Raw genomic sequence first — 26,826 nt, 5'->3', positions numbered from 1 at the left:
GAATGGCAAAATACTCCCTTGTCTTCCTTCCTTCCCCTTTTCTATTTTCCAAGCTAACAGACTGGCTCGATACTGCACTGTCCACTGTTGACACCTTCCTGTGAAGACCAGAAATTCGGGGAAGCAGCACTGAAAGTGCAGGAGCTGTAAACTGCAAGTGCTGCGATTAGAATTTTAACAAAATAAAATGACTGAGAAATGCTTAATTTATTGTGAGGGTTTAATTCTACTTTAAACACAGACCATAAAGTGAAACTGAACTAAAAAAAAAAAAAAAGGTAAACATCTACAAAATGGTAATTAAGCTTAAAGCAGATCTGTACCTTTCCACCCTCTTTTTTTCTTCAACCTTGTGGCAGGTTTTAAAGGACCATAAGGGAGCCCTAAAAGGAGGCGGGGTCTTTACAGAAAGTGTCAAAATCTGCACATAACCTCATCTATTTAGATCTGTGGCAATAATGATTGCTTTAATAGGCCATTTTCATGAAATATTGCCTCTGCATACACTCTTTGGATCATACGCAGGAGGTACAGAAGGTTTGTGACAAGTTTACTTTGGACCTGCAGAAAGATGCAGCAAGAAATGTTGAATTTCTGTGCATCTCATTCACGCTGTACATCCATCCAGGGCCGTCTTTAATAGCATCATGGGCCCCTGGGCAAAGTAATGATCTGGGGCCCCTACAATGATGACAGTGCAGGTAAACAGACATAAAGTAGGTAGGAGGCAGACTGCCCCTGTGTATCCATCACTCTCAGTGCCATCATGGGGCAGCGTCAGGTCAAGGACAAGCTGCTTTGGGGAAAGTACAGGGCCCCCCCCCCATGCAGCTGGGGCCCCTGGGCAGTGCCCTCTCATTAAGACAGCCCTGCATCCACCTGTAACTTGCTTATGTTCATTTACCCTTAAAAGGTGTCCTTAGCGCACACATGGCAACAAATCAAGATTAGGAGGGGGAAAAAAAATCTCTGCCACCATCAGACGTGCGAAACGGTCCCTGGTAAAGGATGGCAAAGTAATTTGCACCCCTTTTCCTCCAAACAGCCTCTGACCTCAGGCATCCGATTCCTTTTCCAACAAATCTAAAGGATTCCAGCTTAACACAATTTATTATGAAAAAAATAAAATTTTAGGGAGGAAAATTTTTCCTTCTAACCCCCAGATATAAATTGATTAAAATTAAGATTTCAGCTGCTACCACCTCCTAAAATCAAGACTCTGTTTTGGTTACATATCACGGCAATTGGTACGAATTTCTTTCAAAATTTAAAACTAATTGAAACTAAAAATGAACACACATTTGCCCTCAGGAATTGAAGAGAGTTTCGATGAGTACCAACTCTGTTCATGTCAAGTGCTGCGTATAAAGAGTTCAAGTGTCAAAATCGCCAAACAGCGCCCGCTGTAGTCCAGGCAGGCGGTACTCTTGTCCCACCAGCCAAAAGGCGCTACAGGTTCCAGCATTCTTCTGTTAAAAAGGCATGCTTGGACTTGTAGTTCCTCGACAAGACTCTCTATGCCTGCTCTAACCGTACATCTTCAAAATCGTACGTCAATGTTCTGGAGGCTCCAAACAAAACCAGAATAGATTTCGGCTACCCAACCAAAAGCATCTGTACAACATTTTCATAGTGAGTTTCCCTAAACACAACATTCAGATTTCACAGGGAACAAGATGAGCACAAAAATAAAATTTTAAAATTTACCACCCAAGAAGTCCAGCTTGCTGGCTCCTCCCAGTCCCCCCCCACCCTCCCCGTGATTGGCGGGTCTCAAGAAACTTCAATGACTTCCATACTGCCGGAGAAGTTAGTCTGGCTGCCTACTTTGCCCAGTTCTTCCCGGGACCTGCTGTCCACTAGGCCTTCCCCAAATTCCATCTGGCAGCTGCGGCGCTTGAACTGCTTTTCGAAAGGGCTTTCCTCGTGCCAGCTGCGCCTAGAGTCCCCACGGGTGCAGGGCTTCTGCCTCCTACGCACCGCGCAAGAGGGGTCTGTGGGCAGCTGGCCACAGCTGTAGGCTGCAAAGGCACCAGCGCTGTACAATGTGGAGGCAGAATAAAAGTGCGGGGGGGCATCAGAGGTGAAGTACCAGCTGCCTGTAAGCGATGAGGCCTGAGTCGCCAAAATGTCAGAATGCCAGTCTTTAAGGCCCAATGCTGGCTTGGCCAGGTGCTGCTGGCTGCTAGACAGTCCAAACAGGAAGTTAGCTTTGCGGTGGTCCTCCATGCTGCCGCTGCGGAAAAGGGGTGCAGCCAGAGAGCGCTGAGACAGGAAGCTGCTTCGAGATGATGTCTGCTGTGCTTGCCGGTGCTTGTCTTCAGTCTGCCGACAACTGGTGGGCTTCTCCGGGACTCTCTTTGCCTCTTCCCGATCAGGGCTGGCCTCTGGAGTCTGCTCAGAGACCTCCTCCACAGGTGAGAATTGGCACATCTTACTGCCACCCTCCATGGATGCCACAGGTTTATAGAACTCTTTGCTGTCCTCCGGTGCAGAAACAAGCGACGCTGCAGCAGACAGGCTGCAGTAAGACATCGATTTGATGTCTAGGGAGAAAGAGCGCTTTATTTTATTGCTGTCCTCCCTGTGTGACACATGTAGTCCATTAAGGCCTTGCAGGAGTGGAGCCTCTTCGAGGTACAAGGCTTGTGGTGGCTCCTCTGAGGTAGGGTGAGCGTGTTGTGGACTCTGTGGTTGAGGCACCTCTATGGCAACTGGAGGGAGGTGGTTTTCACTGGCACTGCAGCCCAGCTCCAGCTGCAATTTCAGTTTGCAGATGGCGGCGGGTGCCTGATCTCCCTGAGTTTTGATCTTCTTTTCGAAGTCCAGTAGCTGGCCCAGGAAATTGAAGTTCGGTGAGATGGTTGGTCTTTTCTCCTTGACAAACCTGCAGAAAAGAAAAAAAGAAGGAGAGAAAGGTCACCACAGGCCCCCTGCTGTCTCACATATTCCGTTATAAAAAAAAAAAACACCTGTGTGGTTGGAGGAGAAAAAGGTGAATGTCCTTGCAAGGCTTAGTCAAAGCCCAGACTTAAACCCCATTGAAAATCTGTGGAACAACTTGAAGGCTACAGTCCACAAAAGGTCACCATTAAATGTAGCTGACCTTGAGCAGTTCTGCAAAAAGTGGGGGTGGGGCGATTCTTTTTTATACCCACTGTATAGACACACACACACTTTACAGATTTTACATTCTAAGAAGTTTCTTTCACGTAGATTCAAGAATGCCAACATTAGTGATCGTGTGTATATCAAGGACTGCAGAGATAACCATGAAGTGTATTGTAAAGCCTTTTTTGTCTGTCAAATATTTTATTAACCACTTGCCATCCAGGCCATTTCTGACACCCATATGTGTAAAAATCTTTTTGTTGACAGAAAATTACTTGGAACCCCCCTAAACATTACATTTTATTTTTAGCAAAAACCCTATAGAATAAAATGGTGGGTGTTACAATTTTTTATGTCACACAGTATTCACGCAGTGGTTTTTCAAACACAATTCTTTTGGAGAAAAAAAACACACTTTCATGATAAAAAAAATATAAATTTTAAAGCTTGACTTGTTGGGTATCTATTTACTTGGCGTAACATCATCTTTTAGATTATACAAAAAAATTGGGCTAACTTTTTTTTTATTATTATTTTATATATATATATATATATATATATATATATATATATATATATATATATATATATATATATATATATATATATATATATATATATTAATATATTAATAATAATAATAAAAATAATAATAATAAAAAAAAAAAAAAAGTTAGCCCAATTTTTTTGTATAATCTAAAAGATGATGTTACGCCAAGTAAATAGATACCCAACAAGTCAAGATTTAAAATTGCGTTTGCCCGTGGAAGGACGACGCTTAAAATTCTCCATAGGCGATGATTCAAACACCTTTAGAGGTTGTTTAGCGTTGCACAGGAGGTCTTGTGCTAGAACTATTGGTCTCGCTCTGATGTTCGCGACAATACCTCACGTGTGGTTCGATCACCGTTTACATATGCGAGTGGCAGTAATGTATGCGTTTGCATTTGCACGCAAGCACGGTGGGACAGGGGCGCCTTAAAAGTTTTCTTTATTATTCATTTTATTGCTATCATAAGGGATGAATAACATCCTTTGTGATAGCATGGGCCGTGACAGGTCCTCTTTATGGAGAGATGTGGGGTCTATTAGACCCCACATCTCTCCTCTGGCCTCCCATGTAGCCGATCAGACACAGATCGGTCTGATGGGCTACTTACCTGGCCGTTGGTGGCCAGGTAAACAAAAAGGGGCGGAACCAGAGGTGACAAATTACTCGTCGCTTCCGGTTTCTGGGGTTACAGAGAGAGAGGAATGACGTCAGTTACTCTCTCTGTACAGGGCAGTCATCACCGCAATCGCTCCCGGCCTCCGCGATGGGACCAAAAAGCATGGGAGAGACGACGATGGCGGCAGCGGGTGTGACCCCCTTCCACCACCCGCAGAAGTGATTGAGTGGCCAATTAGCCACTCGGATCACTTCTGCCTTGCGCAGAATCGCTGGCTGAAAAGATCGATACCGGGATGATATACACACATCTTAATCCTGACAGAAATCGTGTCAGCTGACTTCCTGTGCTGCTCTTTTGCTCCTCCCCTAGGATTTGGATAGGATAAGATGTTCTGTAGTCCTAACACACTTGTCACTGAAAAAATTATTTGCAATACTACTGGTTATTTTGCACAGGTTTTTAGGTCTGGGTGTGTAGGCAGCAGAAAAGAAGGTTACTTACCTGTAGGCTTCATCCAGGCTCATGTCCATCCGCTTCATAATATACGCTATAGCGATGGTGGCTGAGCGAGAGATTCCAGCCAGACAATGGACCAGGACCCGACTATTAGAGGCTTTGGCCTTTTCTGTGGCAAGACAAAAGGAAATGTCCGCTGAAAATCTCAACATGATCTATACCAAATGCTTATTCCAGGGGATAAAAAGATTTTCATAAAAACATGGCATTTGCAAGTTTTGGACCTTGGGCATACCAGAAAAATCCTGGTTTGTGCTGCAGGAGTGCTGACAGTGAGCTCTGCCTGGAGACTATTCATAATTATTGTTACATTGCCTTTATACAATTTTTTTTGTGTTCAGATCAAAGCATGGCAGGAATTAAAGAGGAAGAACAATGCGCTGATGCTGGGAAAGCCATAATAAATAGGGTGGATTTTTCATACACTGTTGGTATGTGGCTCAATTCACAATGTTGCTCCAGAAGTCGTGGAGGTGGGAGGGTTCAGCTTAGCCAGTTGGGTGTAGTACTACATATGCCCAAAAACCTGCATTGAAGTACATCCTGACCTTCTCCCCTGTTGTTGCAGCCTTCCTCACACTTACCGGTATTCAATCGGATAGTGCCCACCATCGAAAAGTGCCCGTGCATGCACAGTATTGAATTGCACTCCAGCTGATTTGCCAATCAGCTGGCCTGACGTAACCATGGCACATGCACACATCGTAGGAGGTGTCTCTCGATGGGAGATACCATTTCACAGGCACAATTGAAACCTATACAAACAGCGGAGGGAGATCGTAGTTCTCAGATTGTGCATCGCTGCTGCTGGAGGGCGGCTAGTGGCTGTGTTGAAGGGCTGGTTTTGTCTGTGTTGCAACCCGCCCTTTCACACAGGCAAAACCGGCCATTCAACCCACCAAACCCACCCTGCAACACAGACAAAACCAGACCATCAGCACACTGTAAAGCCACCCCGCAATAGCGAGGTATAATCTGAGAACTACGGTCTCCCTCTGCTATTAGTATAGGTTTCAATTGTGCCCGTGAAATGGTATCTCCCATCGAGAGACACCTCCTACGATGTGCGCATGCGCCATAGTTACGTCAGGCCAGCTGATCGGCAAATCAGCTGGAGTGCCCTTCAATACTGCGCACTTTTTGATGGACTATCCGATTGAACACTGGCAATGGAAATGATCCCGACTGTGAAAATGATCTTCAAGAGTTGCTGTGTAAATACAGCAGCTGTGGAAGATTCTGCTGTCAATAATTGACAGTGTTTATAAACATTGTTCAGACAAAAAATAGGAGATACAAATTTAAAGAGGTTGTAAAAGGTACAATTTTTTTTCCCTAAATAGCTTCCTTTGCCTTAGTGCAGTCCTCCTTCACTTACCTCATCCTTTGATTTTGCCTTTAAATGTCCTTATTTCTTCTGAGAAATCCTCACTTCCTGTTATTTTGTCTGCAACTCCACACAGTAATCAGAGGCTTTCTCTCTGGTGTGGAGTGTCGTGCTCGCCCCCTCCCTTGGACTACAGGAGAGTCAGGAAGCCCACTAACACAGCTCCTTTCTATCTGCAACGTAGAGAACGTCCTGACTCGCCTGTTGAAAGCCTTGTAGGGTAAAAGAAGCCATTTAGGAAAATAAAAAAAAAATTGTACCTTTACAACCCCTTTAACAATGTAACTTTGTATCTACTCTAATTAATCTGCAGATCAGGGATGAGCTTCCATCTGCATGTTTTGTTTATATAAAAAATGTTCCTAGTTGATCGCCTTAGCCAATCATTTTTCCCGCTCCTCACCTATAAAATCCACAGACTTGTCTAGCCATGGGAGGATCTTCTCACAGAAACTGTCATTGACGGGAACCCGCAGGAAGTGGGAGTCACAGATGAAGTCGGGTTTGGGGCAGGTGTTGCTGGCGTTCAGCACGAAGGCGATCTCATTCTGCTGCATCAGTTCCTGGATGGGAAACATGGGCAATGCGGTGAGAAGGGTACCAAGAAGTGGGCGAGCTAGAGACATCACCCCAATCCAGAAATGTCTGACATTACATTTTCTCTGCGCGACTTACTGCTGGATGATCAGACCAAAAACACCAGGCCAGGCACATATGATGGAGGTAAAAAAACCTTCAGCCTTTAGAATCACTTTGAACTACTTCAGCAGCTTCAGTTGCAGGTTCTGACATTTTTGCTCTCCCCTCCTGCTGAAGCACCCCCATGGCAGCTGTCTTTTCTGCCTACACCTTGGTCTGGCCCTTTTCTGCCTACACCTTGGTCTGGCCCTGTCTCTGACTTCCAGTCCAAATCTACAGAGAAAAAAAAAACTTGAGTCTCCACTGTAAACACAGAACCAAGTCCGTCTAAGGCAAGCCGAGGTCTTTGTAAGATCCAACAGGTACAACCATGTTTACTCCACCTTTACCTAAGATTTTCAGATGAATATTATTCCATCCAGTATTAAAGTATAGGTGTAGCCAAAAAAACAAATACATTTTTGGCTTTACAACTACCTTAATTTAAAAAAAAAAAAAAAAAAAAAATAGGCAAGCAGGATCTGAACATCCAAACTCATACCCATTTGTAGATCAAACCCACCTCCAAAATAAATAAATAAAAATTACGCTTTAAGCTTTTGCAAAGGTGGAAACTTTCTCATCTTTCTAGTGCTGTCATTTCAGCCGCTCTAGGCACATTTGTGCATTATGGTGCCATTCGTATTTATATAACCTATCTTTAATGCACATGCTTTGCAGGGCACCATAAAGCACGCCAACACACTACAAAGCGCGGCAGTGCACTGGGTTGCCAAAAATGTCTGAATGGGCACTGAAAGTGTACTTGGAAATGCAGTCGCTGTAAATCTGAGGGGTAGATCTGAAATGAGGGGAAGCTCTGCCGATTTTATTATCCAATCATGTGCAAGCTAAAATGCTGTTTTTTTATTTCCCTTGCATGTCCCCCTCGGATCTACAGCGACTGCATTTCCAAGTGCACTTTCAGTGCAATTTCAAGTGTGCTTTGCCTTTAGAAAATAACCCCCTATGTCTCCTGCATCAAGAAGCGAGATTTGCCAGTTTGGTAAAGCTGAACTCCAGGCACATACAAGGCCCTTTCCATACAGGAGCATCCCTCCCAGCATTTTAGTGTGCCCAAGAGGGACAAATGCAGTGCTAAAGGCAGCCTGCAACTGGGCAGGCCTGAACGCTGTACCGACTGGTACTCACATTTATGACCCGTACACACGTTTCGAATATCGTACGACGAATCGTACGACTTTTTTCGCTTAATAGTCGCAAGTAAAATTAAATAGGTTATTATAGTCACGAAAATTCTCGTACGACCAAAAAAAAAATCGGAAGTGATGTCATGTATTGTAATGTATTTGTATTGTATTTTCGGACGACAACTGTACTGACTAAATGAAAATCGTACCAGGAAAATTTTCGTGCATGTCCGATCTAATAATATCGGATGAACTGTCGTGATCGGCTCTCGAAAGTAGTGTACACACGATCCGAAAATCGTACGATTCTTCATCGGACGATCGTTTTTGTCCGATATTCGGATCGTGTGTACGGGTCATTATAGGGTATACAATACCGCGCCAGGAGGGACGCACATCACCTGTATGCAAGATTTCTTAACGACACAAAATAAAGCACATCGATAATCATCAAATGCATATTTTTAATGCAAGCGCTGCAAGTACCGGAATAGGACTTGGTATCAGCTTCTTGCAATGCATGTGCAACAGAGCTCAGCATGGGAGAGAAAGAAGCAGCACAAGGAGTCAATCAGTTGTGCTGCACTGCTCATATGCTTACAAGGAACATGTTGATAGGAGTAGAGCAGTGGTCATCAATCCTGTCCTCAGGGCCCACCAACAGACCAGATTTTATGTATTACCTTGGGGAGATGCAGACTAGAATACTGCAATCACTGAGCAGCAAATGATATCACCGGTCATGTATTTCAGTTATCTTGCAAACCTGGCCTGTTAGTGGGCCCTGAAGACAGGGTTGATGGCCACTGAAGTAGAGAACAGAGCGACATGGGTTCATCAATTTTCTGCTGCTTCTTTTCTTACTGTCCAAACACAGGCTCCAGGAGGTACAAGACCTGTAAGTGTAACTCAACTACAGTAGAATATATAAAATAAAAGTCTCTCTTGCCACATAGGGATGTGCAGTGTAGCAGAACTGTGTAAATCTCAGGACTGGATGGATAAAAATTTGAATAATTCGGCAGGTGAAACAGTTCCCATATATGGATTTTATCTGCGTTAGCCGTTTGCTTGGTGTTCAGCTTTAACTACACACAAACACAATGATAATGAGGATGTCCCTTTCAGATTTGCCGTTTATACAATGTACTGTGCTGTACTGGTCTCACCTTGTTAAGGACATCCCTCTGGCAACCCAGGTAGAGGTGAGGGAGGATCCTGGTGGGGCCGGCACTGGAGATGGGAAGACATGGCTGGGAGATGCAGGTGGGGACCATGGAGGCCTTCCCTTCACACAGTCCAGGGTAGCAGGAGTAGAACTCGTAGAATCCACCTGTTAATGGGACAGCAGAGGTTAGGAGGGAACAAGAATACCAATGGTAGCAGGCGACCCAGGACCTTCCCTATCACTCACAGTCAGAACCTCCCAGAGAATGCAGTACTGCCCTAACAATGACTTCATCCCATTTTCTCTCCAGATGGTGGATCCATATATATATTCAGACATCATCCTGGGTTACCATCTTCTTCCTAAATTTCTGGTGCCTGTGCAGTTCTCGGCTGTGTTAAAAATGTTGAATGCAAATCAGTCCCTGCTGCAGCCTCTCAAAGTTACAATATTGCAGCCTAATCACTAGGGAAGGTGATGCTGCAGCAGACGGAGGACATCATCTCAGCCTTGGCAAAGTCACTGTAAGGCCTCATGTCCACGGACGTTTTTACAGCCACTTTTCTGAGCGTTTTTAGCAGCTTAAAAGCGGCTCTCCATGTTAGCCCATGGCCTCATGCCCACCATGACGTTTTTGAGCTGTAAATGGCTGAGCCGTTTTTAAGCTGCAAAAAAAAAAAAAAAACAGCACCAGTGCGTTCTGAAGCTCCAGCGTTAGAGCTGTAAAGACGTCAGACGCCGGAAAACGAGGCTTAACGCTGTGTTAAGCCTCGTCCGGCGTTTTTTTCTCTATTCAAAATCAATGGTTCACTATAGGAGCCCATTGATTTGAATAGAGGTCGCACCAGAAGTCGGATCAAGATGATCCGACTTGCGGGGAGACTCGTGTGCCGAGAATCTTGAAGGGGAACCCCCGCGAAAATTAAAACAACATTTGCGTGAGGTTCCCCCCAGGATGATACCAAACCCTTCAGTCTGGTATGGGTCTTAAGGGGAATCCCCCACACCGAAAAAATAAATAAATAAAAAACGGTGTGGGGGTTCCCCCAGGATCCATACCAGACCCTTATCCGAGCACACAGCCCGGCAGGTCAGGAAGGGGGGCGAGCGAGCGCCCCCCCCCCCTCCTACACCGTACCAGGCCATATGCCCTCAACATGTGAATTGTGAATCAGTACTGCTTGGACCTTGAAGAAGGGGTAACACCCCGAAAGCTTGTCCTGAAAAATTGTATGTTAGTGCAAATAAAAAAAGTATCACGGACAGTACTCCGCTTTCTCTATCACAATTGCACTAATACGGCTACAATCACGTCGACTTTGAATATTAAAAAATTTATTAAATAGTAGTTTTCAGTTTGAGGTGCTCAGATACAGCTCAGTTCGGATTTTTCAAGGACCTGTCAAAATAGTGGTTATCTGTCACAGATTGAGTTGCAGACTGGTAATATCAGTTGGCGTCACCTGGTCCTCAGACATAGCATTGGATCTGGCTAGTTCAGCTATGCTGAATCAATTATCGACATTTCAGAATCAACCTGCTTCTAGGAGCGAAAAACGGTCTTCACAGAGGTGTGCTTTTAATTGCACAGTCAGGGCTCCACCACCCCACATAGAAGGTTTGGCCATTCCCAGAGCCGTGGCAGGATGTGAGAGAGGTGAGAGAGTTCCCTCTATAGTACCATGGCTGGGCCCGGACACTTACCTGCAAGTAGGTGGACATTGCTGAACAGCTTTTCCAGCTTGCGGAGCAGCACCGTCAGGAAACAGTCGGAGGGCAGAGAGGAGACATCGGATGAGCTCTGATCATACACCACCACCTGCTGGGCTTGGCACTCGAGCTCCACCTAAAAACACACAAGAGTAAAACCTTCATCTTCATCACTGGTCCACATATCCATTGTCTGCAGAACAAGTGGACCTGTCACAGAAACATGAAGCAGAACAACATAGATCTTCCCTGTCTCCCTGCTGGGGAGAGTCACCCTCAACTGCCCCAATTTGCATGTTTCCTTTGACTTCCTGTTGGGTCTTCGGGGCAGAAAGGGAAAGGCAATCTCCATGATGGGACACAGACAGCATAAAAATTAAGATCTTTTTGTTTTGTTTTTGGCAATTGAGTAAAAAAAACCACAGGTTTTGGCTATAGATAAACTGTTACAGTTTCACCAGCAGCTTCTTGGGGTGAAGTCTCCCTGCAGCAAGGGGGTGCCACTCTCACACAGCTAAACTACATAAAATACAGGAACAGCATGACACCATCATTTCATAATTCGTCTGGGTGGGAAAAGGGGTTCTAAACAAATACCAAAAGCCAGCATGTGATTTCACTTACCAGCAACCCGTTCACAACTGAAATATCAGATTTAGCCAAAGTCAGCTTTTAAAGCTGAACTCTGGGGCACAAAAACTTTAAATATATTCCTCAATAGCCACAAAGGATATAAATTCAGTTTGTGTGCTGATATTGTTGTGTAAAAATAGCCGCAACATCATCACTGTGCTGTACATAGCCTGTGCAGACAGAAGAACTGTGGGAGGGGCCCAGCAGTTCCAGCCACTACACAAGACTACAGGAGGGGGCGGAGACAAGACCAGTCACCCTACATAAGGAGAGAGCGCAGCAGTGACAGGTCTTTATTACAGGAAGATCCTGCATAGAGGTAAAGGTTCATACTCAATTACTGGACAGATCTGGAAGAAATACACAAAGCATACCAACTAAGAATACACATGCCACTTGTGTATAGACAATATTTGCTTATTCCCGAGTTAAACTTTAAAAAAGGAGGTAAACCCTCTAAAAGTATTAAAAAAAAAAACTAGCTATACTAGCTCATTATGAATTACTTACCTGAGATCAAAGCCCCCGCAGCGACCCTCGTTCCTCTCCTCCGCCATGATACCCGGAGTGACTTTCGGGTATCGCTGCTCCGGCGCTGTGACTGGCCAGAGCAGCGATAAGTCAATCCCACGCATGCGCATTAACGGCACGCTCAGTGCGCCTGCGCTGTTGTCTACGGTTAAGGAGATATTTCTTGCACCTACAGGTAAGCCTTAATCTAGGCTTACCTGTAGGGCCAAGTGGTCTGTAAGGGTTTACAACCACTTTAATGCTCTCAATAACTTTACCAAACATCGCTCCTGTATAAAAGTATCTAAATCCAAACACAAAAGCTTAATATATTGCAGTTTACCAGTCCTTAGATGTGATGGCTGCACCGATTTTCTTTTTTCAGGCTACGGACAATTTCTGCAAGCAAAAATCCTCCCAGAATTCCAATGTACCGTATTTATCGCAGTATAACGCGCTCCCGCGTATACCGCGCACCCCTAAAGTTGCCCCGAATCCTGTGGAAAAAAAGTTTTTTTTGTACTTACAGTTTTGGTGTCTTGCGCGGCGTCCATCGGCGGCCTCGTCGGGCCCGGCGTCCGTCTGCGGCTTCAGGTGTCCTCTTCGTCGGGTCCGGCGTCCTTCTATGGCTTCGGGTGTCCTCTTCGTCGGGTCCGGCGTCCGTCTGCGGGTTCGGGTGTCCTCTTCGTCGGGTCCGGCGTCCGTCTGCGGGTTCGGGTGTCCTCTTCGTCGGGTCCGGCGTCCGTCTGCGGCGTCCTCCCCGCTCAGAGTTTGAATACTGCGCCGACATATACTGAGCGCAGTACACTCGTGTATCGTAGGGGAGGCTCGGCAACTCTCGCGCTGACGTCCTGTACGCTCAGGACGTCAGCGCGAGAGGCGCAGAGACTGCCCGAAGATACACGAGTGTACTGCGCTCGGTATATGCCGGCGCAGTATTCAAACTCGTGGCGGGAAAGCGGGTATCGATTTTGCCCTGATTTTCAGGGCAAAATAGTGCGCGGTATACGCCGATAAATACGGTACTTGTCTCTTCCTTTGATCTGAACTGAAAATCTCAATGTTAACATATTTCCAAGCTATTTTCTATGAACTACAGAACACCTCCTCGATATGTGATGGAGATAAAGACAGTGGGAGGTGTATTGTAGTCTTGCCCTAAGCTTGACAATGCTGTTCCTCCACAGATACAGTAAAGGGAGCAAGCATTGTCACCCTAATACAGGAAGGAGAAGAGTAAAGGTAAATAAAAAAAATAAAAATAAGGGAACCACCACATCATATACTTCTACATTGCAATATATGAGTATTACATTTTTGTTCTGGGGTTTGGACACTTTTCATAGGTAAGTGTCTGTATTCCGGGAGCAACAAATACGTTTCCAGCTATTACTTTCCAGTTTGTTGACCTTGCAACCCTTCCTGTACGAGCATGGCGGCGTATTTCACCCGCAACGCACTCAGGCCACAACGCTCACCTTTTGCTTGGCGGAATGATGGATCAGTTCAGCCACCTGCACCTTGTCCTGCTGCAGCCGCCTCTTCATCAGCTTGGAGCAGTTAATGTTGATGGCGTCCAGTATATGGGAGGTGTTATATTCCACAAAGGGGCGACTGTCTATCAGGAGGACCTTCTCCATCCCTCCTTCCATCCATGCCACCAGCTTGTCGGCGCTCACCTGCCGACACCGGAGGCCCTCGGAAGCCATGGCGGCACCTCTGCCCTCAGATGTGGGGAGGGGTGAAGCAATCGGGGAGTCTCACGACCCTGTCCAGCACATGCTGCGTTCTCCGGCATCAGGGCATCTTGCAGGTTGGGTAATGCTGCTGGCACCGCAACAAGGAACCAGTAAGATTTTCCACCCGATTGAGAGTTTAAAGGGCTTCCCGAGAAGAAACTTTTCTCCGTGTGCGACTATGACATCATCAGAGTGTCGATCCCGGAGCGCAGGGGGTACTTCCCGGGATGTTGGAAGAATTCTAGGGGGTGGGAAACACAGACAAGAGATCCGTCAATAAAAAGTTACAGGAACACGAAGGCAATTAAAGCCGCGACAGAGAAAGAAAACACACAATGAGGTCATCAGTATTATGTTTAATCACAAGGAGGAAACCAGGAACAGAGGGCTGAGCTCATAGATTGTGTCAGTTTAACCCCGTCTGCTCCACACAGGCAGAAGGATCGACAGCCTCTTGTGTGCTCCTCTCTGATTTAGTTTCACTTTGTTATTGGGGCCGGAATTCCCTGACTTTGTGGCTAAGCCCCACTGTCTTCTTCCCTTGCCCATTAGATTGCTTCAGTGGCCAATAAGGGGACTCTTTTTAGAAGAGGATGGCGGTGGACAGTTGGCAGGTACAGCTGTGAAATCAGGCACCAGTATCACTGAAACTAAATCAGAAAGGGGCACACTAGGGGCATTTCTGAACTTGTGATTTCTGGTTTGCTCAGTGAAAGATTAAAAAAAACGGGGAGGACAGGTTCACTTTAGCATGCCCAAACGTTAAAGCGGACCTTCGTTTTTTCATCTTACACACGATTGGACCTTTGTCCGACCAAATTCACATCGGAATTCCGATGGAATTACTCCGATGGGGCATACACACGGTCGGTATTGTCTGGACTTTTTCCATCGGAAATTCCGATTGTGTGTACGGGGCTTTATGCCACTGTGCCGCCCCCCTGATTTTTTTTTTCTTCAATCAGTATTATTGATTTTAACCACTTAAGGACCGCCTCCTGCACATATACGTCGGCAGAATGGCACAGCTGGGCACATCCACGTACAGGTACGTCCTGTAATAGTACCCAGCCGTGGGTCGCGGGCGCGCTCCCACGACCCGATCCGAAGGACTCGCAGACCCGATTGCCGCTGGAGTCCCGCGATTGGTCCCCGGAGCTGAAGAACGGGGAGAGCCATGTGTAAACACGGCTTCCCCGTTCTTCACTATGGCGGCAGCATCGATCGTGTCATCCCTTTTATAGGGGGACACAATCGATGAAGTCACACCTACAGCCACACCCCCCTACAGTTGTAAACACACTTCAGGTCACACATAACCCCATCAGCGCCCCCTGTGGTAAACTCCCAAACTGCAATTGTCATTTTCACAATAAACAATGCATTTTAAATGCATTTTTTGCTGTGAAAATGACAATGGTTCCAAAAATGTGTCAAAATTGTCCGCCATAATGTCGCAGTCACGAAAAAAAAAAAAAAACGCTGATCGCCGCCATTAGTAGTAAAAAAAAAAAAATTATAAAAATGCAATAAAACTATCCCCTATTTTGTAAACGCTATAAATTTGGCGCAAACCAACCGATAAATGCTTATTGCGATTTTTTTTACCAAAAATCGGTAGAAGAATACGTATCAGCCTAAACTGAGGAAAACATTTTTTTTTTATATATCTTTTTGGGGGATATTTATTACAGCAAAAAGTAAAGAAATATTGCATTTTTTTCAAAATTGTTGCTCTATTTTTGTTTATATCGCAAAAAATAAAAACCGCAGAGGTGATCAAATACCACCAAAAGAAAGCTCTATTTGTGGGAAAAAAAGGACGCCAATTTTGTTTGGGAGCCACGTCGCACGACTGCGCAATTGTCAGTTAAAGCGACGCAGTGCCGAATCGCAAAAAGGGGCCTGGTCTTTTACCTGCATTTTGGTCCGGGTCTTAAGTGGTTAATTGGTACATACAATTACAACGACGTTGATATAGTAATAAAGGAACATAAGCAACACATTTCTATCTAACAGGTTTGTAAAGGCTCAGTCTAACGTACAATTCCAGAGACTGCGGTCTCCTCTCCGACAGGGTCACCCCAAACAGGAGCACTTTTGTGACCCCTGCCCCACTGATTTCATAAACACATTGAAAACAGAAATCTGCACGATTTAAAAAAATACTGAAAAGTTATATTAAAAAGTGGAGAACCACCCAAAAAAAAAAAACATGTACCTGGCAGGAGTATGAAGACACCTTAGAAAGTGTTTTTTGCAACATTTCTGAGAAGGCAAATAAGAAAAAAAAGGAAAGAAACTTCCTTCTGTCCAATAACACAATACAGCCCCTGAGCTCATCAATGACTCTTCACACATAAAAATTCCAGAATGAGCCAAGACCAAACCGCAGAGAGCAGACACGGCTTCTGCAAACAGATGAGGTCATTGCCTGCAGGGGGGCAGGACACACACCGCGTGCGCACACACTACCAGGAGAGACAGATTACATGCTGCTTTTAGAACTGTCAGATTTATGTACAACATAGAGGAAGAAAACCTGATACAAGACGACAACCAGAGACAGCTGACCCCTTAGGCGTAGTTCTTCCTGTTGTGCTGCCGTAATGCCCGTGTTGGTGTGCTGCGATACCATTCTTTTTTACGGTGACCATACACATTACAATCTGATGGTGCAATCTACTGTATATACTCGAGTATAAGCCGAGTTTTTCAGCAGTTTTTTTTTTGTGCTGAAAATGCCCCCCTCAGCTTATACTTGAGTCACCTTTTTGCGCCTGATCTCCCGGATTTTGGGGACCCGGTACCGGCTGGCCGTAGGTCCCCTGGACCCCAATCTTGGCACACATAGTCCCACTCTTCCTCTACAAGTGTGCAAAGTTTGTTGTCCGAGGGACCTACGACCGGGGAGCACCGATTTTTTAAAGATGGGCACCCCTTCCATAGACTTCCATGTTAAATGATCATTTCTCCGGTGATTTTGGGGACCTGGTACCGGCCGGTCGTAGGTCCCCTGGACCCGGAAAAAATACATACATATAGCACTAGTTCTCCTCTACAAGTGTGCAAAGTTTGTTGTCTGGGGGACCTACGGCTGGGGAGCACAGATTTTTCAAAGCTGGGCACCCCTTCCATAGACTCCCATGTTAAACGTCAGTCTAGTCATGGGCACAGTGAGGCATGGGCACAGTGACGCATGCACATGGACACAGTGAGGCAAAGTGAGGCATGCAGATGGACACCCTAGGCTTATACTCTAGTCAATATGTTTTCCCAGTTTTTTGTGGTAAAATTAGGTGCCTCGGCTTATATTCGGGTCGGCTTATACTCAAGTATATACAGTACTTTTAACTTACCAAAACTATGTAACATGAAGGCAAATATTAATAATCCATTCTGTTTGAATTCTATTTACAGGACCAAATCGTGGTAGGAGACTGCACAATCACTCTAAAATGAGACTGCACCAATCACATTGCATAGTGTATGGACAGCTTTAATGCACAGTAACACTATGGTGCAGTGTGGTGCAATGTATTGGAAAATTAGGACATGCACCATTTTGGTGCAATTTGGTGCGTTAGGCAACCCTTTCATTACAAAGCGAGTGCGTTAATGCACCACAATAGTGGAATATTCTGATCATCTGCCACCCCAGGGTTCTGCCATTGTAAAAGCAGAACACCAGACAAAATACGTACAGAACATGTCAATAGCTTTCTAGGTAAACATATTTGTAAGTCTGCTAAGCAAGTCTTCTGATCCAAATACAGTAAAACCTTGGTTTGAGAGCGTTTTTCAAGACGAGCAAAATGTTTTAATAAAAATTTGCCTTGATATACAAGCGATGTCTTGATATAAGAGTAGCGTCATGTCACAACTGAGTATAAAAAAGAAGAGGAGCCTCTAAGTGTAGCAATATGGTTACATTTAATGAAGGTACAACATTTAGCAACTTATTGCTACACTTAGGAGATGCCTCTCTTCTCTTTTATACCCTGTAAAAAAAATGCTTTGATATACAAGTGCTTTGGATTACAAGCATGTTTCTGGAACAAATAATGCTTGCAAGCCAAGGTTTTACTGTATCCCAATCACACTTTATATAGGCGACACCATTATTCACCGTGTCAGCTTTCAGTGTGACCTGTTCAATGGACTACAGAGGAGTGCAACTGCAGTGCTGAAGACCTCCATATCTTCTCTAAGCTTCCTGAGTGGATCACCCTGCAGCTCCCAGCAACTGAAACATGTCAAAGGAACAGAACATGAAGGTCATGCAGTTGTAAAACATACAAATGTTGATCTTTTGCTTTTGGAATAAATAAGTGGATTAGAATGAGGTAATACGATCTAATTTAAATATCTCTTGTATGAGATGATTGAGTGGATGATCCTCCCATCTATGGGTAATAGAGGAGAACATTCATTGACTGGGCTGAGTTTTAGACAATTACTACACCTGGGCTCCTTGGCTGTTGCCCTCTCAACTCCCCTACAAGGCACAGCCACGTATGCTTGGTCAGGTATGCTTGGCTAGGTTCCTGCTTTGTGTAATGGTTTTACACAGAGCAGCTCCGATTCTCCCCTTCTCCTCCTGCCTTCCGAGTGCCCCCATAGCAAGCTGTATGGTAAGGGGCACTGTTGTGGACTTGATTCCAAGCCTCACTGCGTGCATCTATTGACAAACAGTGCAGCTCGGCCCCGCCCTCATCACTGAACTTGATTGACGGCAGCAGGAGCCAACAGCTTCCACTGCTCTTACTGAGTCCATTGAGGAGATAGAGAGTAGTGCCATTGCTTTTGGGCACAGCACTGGATCTAATCAGGGGAAGGCGAAGGTGCACAAAAAAAAGAATCAAAAGCATTTAAAAAAACACCTATCTTGGTGTTTTGAATGCCTTTAAGTGCAGCAATTGGATTTGGGGTCTTCTTTACCCCAGATCCCTCTATAAAGAGTACCAGTCACACGCCTATTGCTGTCACAGTCAACAGTCATAGCAACAGTGTAAAAAAAAATATATTATATATATATATATATATATATATATATATATATATAAAAAATACAATTTAAAGTGCCCCCATGCTTGCGTGCAAAGGCGTACGCATGCTTCGGACCCGCACGCACACAAACAGCGATTGTCCCGCACATGATAGGCGTGAATATTAGATCATGGGCAGTAATTCCAGCACCAGACCTCTTTTTTAAATCTAAAGTCGTATCTGTAAAGGCTTTAAGGGCCCTTTCACACGGGCGGATCAGTAATGATCTGCTCCGTGTGTCCGAAAAAGCTCAGCGGGGATCCTCCGTAAAATCCCTGCTGAGCTGGCAGCTGACAGGGCGGTCCCCGCACACTGTTCAGGGACCGCCCTGTCTTTCCTCCACTCTCCCCTATGGGGGATCGGATGAACACGGACCGTATGTCCGTGTTCATCCGATCCGGCAGACGGAAGAAAAAAATAGGATTTTCTTCCGTCCGCAAATGCGGATATTTGCGGAGGCGGACGATTACGGGTGTCAGCGGATGGTCATCCGCTGACACCCGTAATCACGATCAATGTATGTCCCGTTTTCACCTGCAACGGACGGATGAAAATGTGGACATACGGTCTGTACGTGTGAAAGGGCCCTTAAAGTGTTGCCTGCGGATAGTAAAATTTGCATAGATTGTCGCCACTGCACGGGCAATTTTAAAGCGCAACATGTTTGGCATCTATGTACTCGGCATAACAATCATTAATATTTTACAAAAAAAAATATGTTAAATTGGGTTAGGTATTGCATTTTTTTTTTGCATTAGAATTCAAAAAAGTTTTTGTTCCCAATTTGAAAAAACGCTGCGCAAATACGGTGTGACAAAAAAAAAATTGCAAACTCCTACAATTTATTCTCTAGGGCCTCTGCTTTATAAAAATATGTTTGGGGGGTTCTAAATAATTTTCTAGCAAAAAAAAAAACTGGTAAACAAAAAGTGCCAGACAAAGCCTGGTCTTCCAGTGGTTAAGGAAACATTACTTTCAGCATTCTTTAAATGCACAGGAATCTATCTTCCCATAAGAATCACATCTTTTTTAGGTGAATAAAGTTCCTATTTGGTAATAACATTTACAGGTGGCCTGGTTCATAAAAAGCGCACGTTTTTTTTTCCCCCCTCTGTCTCAGCCGCCTCAGTCTGCAACAACAACATGAAATCTACAGTTTAATATTAACTGAGTGACATCAGCGATAAAGTCCTGGAAAGGAGGTGAGAGATGACAGCCTGTTTACACTTGCACACGTTTCCTAGTGGATGTCCTCAAAGCTCTCTGCAATATGACTCCTTCCATCTGAAGAAATACAGATAATGCAACCCATGCGTCTGTGTCTGAGCTGCGATTATATCCCAACTGGGCAGATTCTGATCTGCGTATTGCTTGAAAAATTAGATCAAAACACCAACTAATGCTTCTCCTTATTGTACCAGCCACGTACTGACCCAATAGGCAGTCCAGGACCTGACACCATCCCAAATCATGTGACCAATGAAGGCATGCTGGGAAAGATCACTAAAATCTTTCGGCTTTCACTTTTTAGTGAATGGATAGGCTGCATTCTCCGTGATGTTACCAGTCTCTAGTGAATGGATAGGCTGCATTCTCCGTGATGTTACCAGTCTCTAGTGAATGGATAGGCTGCATTCTCCGTGATGTTACCAATCTATAGTGAATGGATAGGATGCATTCTCAATGATGTTACCAATCTATAGTGAATGGATAGGATGCATTCTCAATGATGTTACCAATCTATAGTGAATGGATAGGCTGTATGCTCAGTGATGTTACCAAACTATAGTGAATGGATAGGCTACATTCTCAATGTTACCAATCTATAGTGAATGGATAGGCTGCATTCTCCGTGATGTTATCAATCTCTAGTGAATGGATAGGCTGCATTCTCAATGATGTTAATAATCTATAGTGAATGGATAGGCTGCATTCTCAATGATGTTACCAATCTATAGTGAATGGATAGGCTGCATTCTCAATGATGTTACCAAATCTATAGTGAATGGATAGGCTGTATGCTCAATGATGTCACCTCACAAGTCTCTAGTGAATGGATAGGCTGCATTCTCAGTGATGTTACCAATCTCTAGTGAATGGATAGGCTGTATTCTCAGTGATGTCACCTCACCAGTCTCTAGTGAATGGTAACATCACTGAGAATGCAGCCTATCCATTCACTAGAGACTGGTGAGGTGACATCACTGAGAATACAGCCTATCCATTCACTAGAGATTGGTAACATCACTGAGAATGCAGCCTATCCAATCTCTAGTGAATGGATAGGCTGTATTCTCAGTGATGTAACCTCACCAGTCTCTAGTGAATGGATAGGCTGTATTCTCAGTGATGTCACCTCACCAGTCTCCATTGAATGGATAGGCTGCATGCTCAATGATGTTACCAATCTCTAGTGAATGGATAGGCTGTATTCTCAGTGATGTAACCTCACTAGTCTCTAGTGAATGGATAGGCTGTATTCTCAGTAATGTAACCTCACCAGTCTCTAGTGATTGGATAGGCTGCAGCACATTCCTCATGCTCTGAGTGAGTCGCCAAGAGCCTAAACCAGCTGTTCATTTACATGTGTTTGGGCTGCATTCACGTGCATTCAGTGGGTGTTCTGGCTCAAAAGAAATACAGCATGCTGTGCTTTTTAAATGTATGTGACAGCACAGCAATGGTGAAAACTAGGCGTACTGAAATGCATACGTTTTTCTTTCATGCATGTTCCTCCTGCATTTAAAATCGCATTAAACTGTAAACGAGCCCTAAAGCTTTTCTACTGTTTGTTATGAATACGTAACGGTTTTAATATACAGTACATCCGGAAAGTATTTACATCGCTTCACTTTTTACACATTTTGTTATGTTACAGCCTTGTTCCAAAATGGATTAAATGATGTTCCTCAAAATTCTACAAAACAATACCCCATAATGACAGTGTGAGAGAAGTTTGTTTGAAGTCTTTGCAAATTTATTTAGGGCTAGTTCACACCAGATGCAGTTCCGTGTGCGCTTTTTCTGCACTAAAAATGCATGCACAGCGTTTTCCATGTATTCCAATGGCTCTAGTTCACACCATGCAGTCAGTTTTTGGTCAGTTTCCGGTACAGAAACTGACTGCATGGTGTGAACTGGAGCCATTGGAATACATGGAAAACACTGTGCATGACTTCTGTGCAGAAATAAAGCACATGGAACTGAATGGAAAGTACACAAGTATTCACAGCCTTTGTCATGACACTCAAAATTGAGCTCAGGTACAGTGCCTTGCGAAAGTATTCGGCCCCCTTGAACTTTGCGACCTTTTGCCACATTTCAGGCTTCAAACATAAAGATATAAAACTAATTTTTTGGAAGAATCAACAACAAGTGGGACACAATCATGAAGTGGAACGAAATTTATTGGATATTTCTAACATTAACAAATAAAAAACTGAAAAATTGGGCGTGCAAAATTATTCAGCCCCCTTAAGTTAATACTTTGTAGCGCCACCCTTTGCTGCGATTACAGCTGTAAGTCGCTTGGGGTATGTCTATCAGTTTTGCACATAGAGAGACTGATATTTTTGCCCATTCCTCCTTGTAAAACCGCTCGAGCCCAGTGAGGTTGGATGGAGAGCGTTTGTGAACAGCAGTTTTCAGTTCTTTCCACAGATTCTCGATTGGATTCAGGTCTGGACTTTGACTTGGCCATTCTAACACCTGTATTTGTTTATTTGTGAACCATTCCATTGTAGATTTTGCTTTATGTTTTGGATCATTGTCTTGTTGGAAGACAAATCTCCGTCCCAGTCTCAGGTATTTTGCAGACTCCATCAGGTTTTCATCCAGAATGGTCCTGTATTTGGCTCCATCCATCTTCCCATCAATTTTAACCATCTTCCCTGTCCCTGCTGAAGAAAAGCATGCCCAAACCATGATGCTGCCACCACCATGTTTCAGGGGTGATGAGCTGTGTTGCTTTTACACCAAAAAGATCGATTTTGGTTTCATCTGACCAGAGCACCTTCTTCCACATGTTTGGTGTGTCTCTCAGGTGGCTTGTGGCAAACTTTAAACGACACTTTTTATGAATATCTTTAAGAAATGGCTTTCTTCTTGCCACTCTTCCATAAAGGCCAGATTCGTGCAGTATACGACTGATTGTTGTCCTATGGACAGAGTCTCCCACCTCAGCTGTAGATCTCTGCAGTTCATCCAGAGTGATCATGGGCCTCTTGGCTGCATCTCTGATCAGTCTTTTCCTTGTATGAGCTGAAAGTTTAGAGGGACGGCCAGGTCTTCGTAGATTTGCAGTGGTCTGATACTCCTTCCATTTCAATATTATCGCTTGCACAGTGCTCCTTGGGATGTTTAAAGCTTGGGAAATCTTTTTGTATGCAAATCCGGCTTTAAACTTCTCCCCAACAGTATCTCGGACCTGCCTGGTGTGTTCCTTGTTCTTCATGATGCTCTCTGTGCTTTAAACGGACCTCTGAGACTATCACAGTGCAGGTGCATTTATACGGAGACTTGATTACACACAGGGCTCTAGGATTTCTCTGTGGAGAGAGGAGAATCTTCCAGAAGAACCACCATCTTTGCAGCAATCCACCAATCAGGCCTGTATGATAGAGTGGCCAGAGGGAAGCCACTCCTCAGTAAAAGGCACATGACAGCCCATCAAGTTTGTCAAAAGGCACCTAAAGGACTCTGACCATGAGAAAAAAATTCTCTGGTCTGATGAAACAAAGATTGAACTCTTTGGCCTGAATGGCAAGCTTCATGTCTTGAGAAAAACAGACATCGCTCATCACCTGGCCAATATCATCCCTACAGTGAAGCGTGGAGGTGGCAGCATAATACTGCTGGGATGTTTTTCATTGGCAAGAACTGGGAGTCAGGATGGAGGAAAAAAAAAAAAAAAATTTCAGAACTTTTTTCACCTTTGATGTGACCTATAAACTGTACAACTCAATTGAACAACAAACTGAAATCTTTTAGGTGGAGGGAAGTAAAAACAAATGGCTCCATAAACAAATACTTTGTTGAAGCACCTTTTGATTTTATTACAGTCTATTTGGGTATGAGTTTATCAGCATGGCACATCTTGACTTGACAATATTTGCCCACTCTTTGCAAAAACTCTCCAAATCTGTCAGATTGCGAGGGCATCTCCTGTGCACAGCCCTCTTCAGATCACTCCACAGATTTTCAATCGGATTCAGATCTGGGCCATTCTAAAATTTTAAGACCGGTTCCCCCAACTATGCGAATTGAATGCGCGTTTCCCCGCATTCAATTTGCATAGCAGAATAATGTGACTGGCTCTCTATGGAGTCGGTTAACATATCAACAGCGGGTCCGGTGCAGTGTGTTGGAAAAACGTGTGCTTTTTTGGTGCGTTTCAGGTTCGATTTCAGCCCAAAATTTTGGCTAAAATCAGACCTGAACCGGTGAACCCGCACAGACCAGACTCCTGCTGTGAGCCGCATGCAGGCCTAAATCTTCTTCTGGTGAAGCCATTCCTTTGTTGATTTGAATGTATGCTTTGGGTCTTTGTCATGCTGAAAGAGAAAGTTCCTCTTCATGTTCAGCTTTCTAGCAGAAGCCTGAAGGTTTAGTGCCAATATTGACTGGTATTTGGAACTGTTCATAATTCCCTCTACCTTGACCAAGGCCCCTGTTCTAGCTGAAGAAAAACAATCCCAAAGCATGAAGCTGCCACCACCATGCTTCACTGTGGGTATGGTGTTCTTTTGGTGATGTGCAATAATGTTTTTGCACCAAACATATCTTTTGGAATTATGGCCAAAAAGTTCAACCTTGGTTTCATCAGACCAGAACACATTTCCCCAGCTTTCATCAATTTTGGAGGGACGTCCAGTTCTTGGTAATGTTGGCGGATGACAGGTCCATCTCCGCTCACAGTGCTGAGACGGACCCGTCAAGAGTCCATTCTCCTCTATGGGGAGATCGGATTAAAAAACAGACCGTTTTCATTCGATCCCATCTGCCAGACGGATGGAAGATAGGGTCACAAACCATCTGGATTTGGCGGACATGATTGGATAGCAGCGTGTGTCAGAGAATAGGTCACCGCTAAAATCTGCTGCCCCATAGGGGTAAATTGAGCCTCCGATCAGGTCCGCCTAAAAAAAAACAACCTGACAACCAAACCAGTTTTTTGGTTGTTTGTCTGTTTTCAAACAACCTTCTTTCACGTTGTGATTATGGGGTATTGTTTGTGGAATTTTGAGGAAAATAAGGAATTGAATCTATTTTGATATAAGGCAGTAACATAAAATATGGAAAAAAAAGTGAAGCGATGTGAATACCGTATTTATCGGTGTATACCGCGCACTTTTTTGCCCTGAAATTCAGGGCAAAATCGTGGGTGCGTGATATACGCCGATACCCGCGCCGAGTTTGAACTACTGCACCGTTATATACCGAGCGCAGTACACTCGTGTATAGTCGGGCAGGCTCGGCTCCTCTCGCAGTCACGTCCTGGATGTACGTGACCGCGAGAGGAGCCGAGCCTGCCCGACTATACACGAGTGTACTGCGCTCGGTATATGCCGGCGCAGTAGTTCAAACTCAGCGCAGGAAGCGGAGATCGAGCGGGGAGGACACCGCAGAAGGACGCCGGACCAGACGAGGAGGACACCACCGAAGCCGCAGACGGACGCTGGACCCGACAAGGCCGCCGATGGACGCCGCTCAAGACACCAAAACTGTAAGTACTAAAATCTTTTTTTCACAGGAATGCGGGTCCACTTTAGGGGTGCGTGCTATACGCCTGAGCGCGCAATACACCGATAAATACGGTACTTTCCGAATGCACTGTACATAGTCTGGGCACAGGGGCACTTTATTACATAGTTGCTACAGCTCAGCAGAGACCAGTGCTATTTAAAGAGATGTAAAACGCAGACACGGCTTTGTCACATTTGTCCCATCAAATATTCTGGTTATCTTGACGAAATGAATTATCAGAATACAGTTCTATAAACCATAAAGCAACACAAGTCACTGAGATCAAATTAATCATTACACCGGGTACATTTGATGTTTGCTGTATACTTGAACGCTAGTAACCCATGAGGCGTCTTATATAAAGTTTGGTTAATTGCCACCTGAGTGCGCTGCGATAATGACCGCCGTTCCCAGCTGTAATTGGAGGCTGCGGGAGGTGAAGTCACTGGGATTTCTGGCCTGCAATAAAAAAGTATTGTCAGATAAGGTGAGCGGTGAGCTCATAGGGCGTGGACGCTGTTCTATCAGATGGGAGTGTTCTGCGTCCATACGAGGTGCAAGTAAAAGTGACCTGACTGGAAACGCTGTTTAACCCTTTCACAGAATAGGTGGAAACAATTACCCACAATGATAGTGGCAGAAATTAGTATACCCAAATGGCAGCTGCATATGACTGATGCTGACTGAAGGATGTCAGGCTGGAGGTGACCACAGAGCAAATTTCCCAAAGTTTATGGCTTTAAAGGGGTTGTAAAAGGCACAATTTTTTTCCCTAAATAGCTTCCTTTACCTTAAAAAGACAGACAAATGGGAAAAGGGTAACAAACCCTGGGACTTTAAAGGTGTCAATTTAAATAAATCATATAAGCATAGTAAAAAAAGATTTTTTTCTATAACAAAATTAGACATTAAAATTCAGACAACAAAATAGCCATCCCAAAGGACATAATATGCTCAACAAGGAGCCAAGAACCTTTCCCGGAATTGCTCTACATGTTTCGCTCTAACCGAGCTTCATCAGGAGCTGTACAGGTAATGCTGAAAGTGATAAAGACAATCAAGAGCATACATGGTCCCTAATGCGATGAAAGAAAGGACACTTTGTCTTACCGACATAAAATGCATTCGCATTGCATAATATAAACTATGCCCACCGATTGACACGCAACTGAAAATTCTGGCTTGTAGATGCGTCCCATCAGGAAGCCTAAAAGTAGAGGCCAAATGGACGTACCTACAAAAAAAAAAAAAACACTTG

The 26,826-nt window shown here is 44.5% G+C and overlaps 1 protein-coding gene across 2 annotated transcripts in view; it reads right to left on the bottom strand.

The window, feature by feature from the left end:
* Positions 1–1,091: 1,091 nt before the first annotated feature.
* The window catches only part of DUSP16 (dual specificity phosphatase 16), a 47,275-nt gene continuing 21,540 nt past the window's right edge, over positions 1,092–26,826 (bottom strand). The window contains exons 3-9 of one of the 2 annotated variants that reach the window (XM_040345371.1): positions 25,949–26,027; positions 13,515–14,016; positions 10,888–11,029; positions 9,185–9,348; positions 6,590–6,749; positions 4,785–4,908; positions 1,092–2,887 (exon numbers count right to left, since the gene is read on the bottom strand). In XM_040345371.1, coding sequence (XP_040201305.1) covers positions 1,774–2,887; positions 4,785–4,908; positions 6,590–6,749; positions 9,185–9,348; positions 10,888–11,029; positions 13,515–13,745 — 1,935 coding nt within the window. In that variant the 5' untranslated portion in view covers positions 13,746–14,016; positions 25,949–26,027 and the 3' untranslated portion in view covers positions 1,092–1,773. The remainder of the gene's footprint in view (positions 2,888–4,784; positions 4,909–6,589; positions 6,750–9,184; positions 9,349–10,887; positions 11,030–13,514; positions 14,017–25,948; positions 26,028–26,826) is intronic. The other variant, XM_040345370.1, reaches the window with a different exon arrangement.

This window comes from Rana temporaria, chromosome 3, assembly GCF_905171775.1.
Source record: "Rana temporaria chromosome 3, aRanTem1.1, whole genome shotgun sequence".
NCBI lineage: Eukaryota > Metazoa > Chordata > Amphibia > Anura > Ranidae > Rana > Rana temporaria.
Note: the sequence above shows the minus strand (reverse complement) of the source record. Positions and strands in the feature narration are given on the sequence as shown.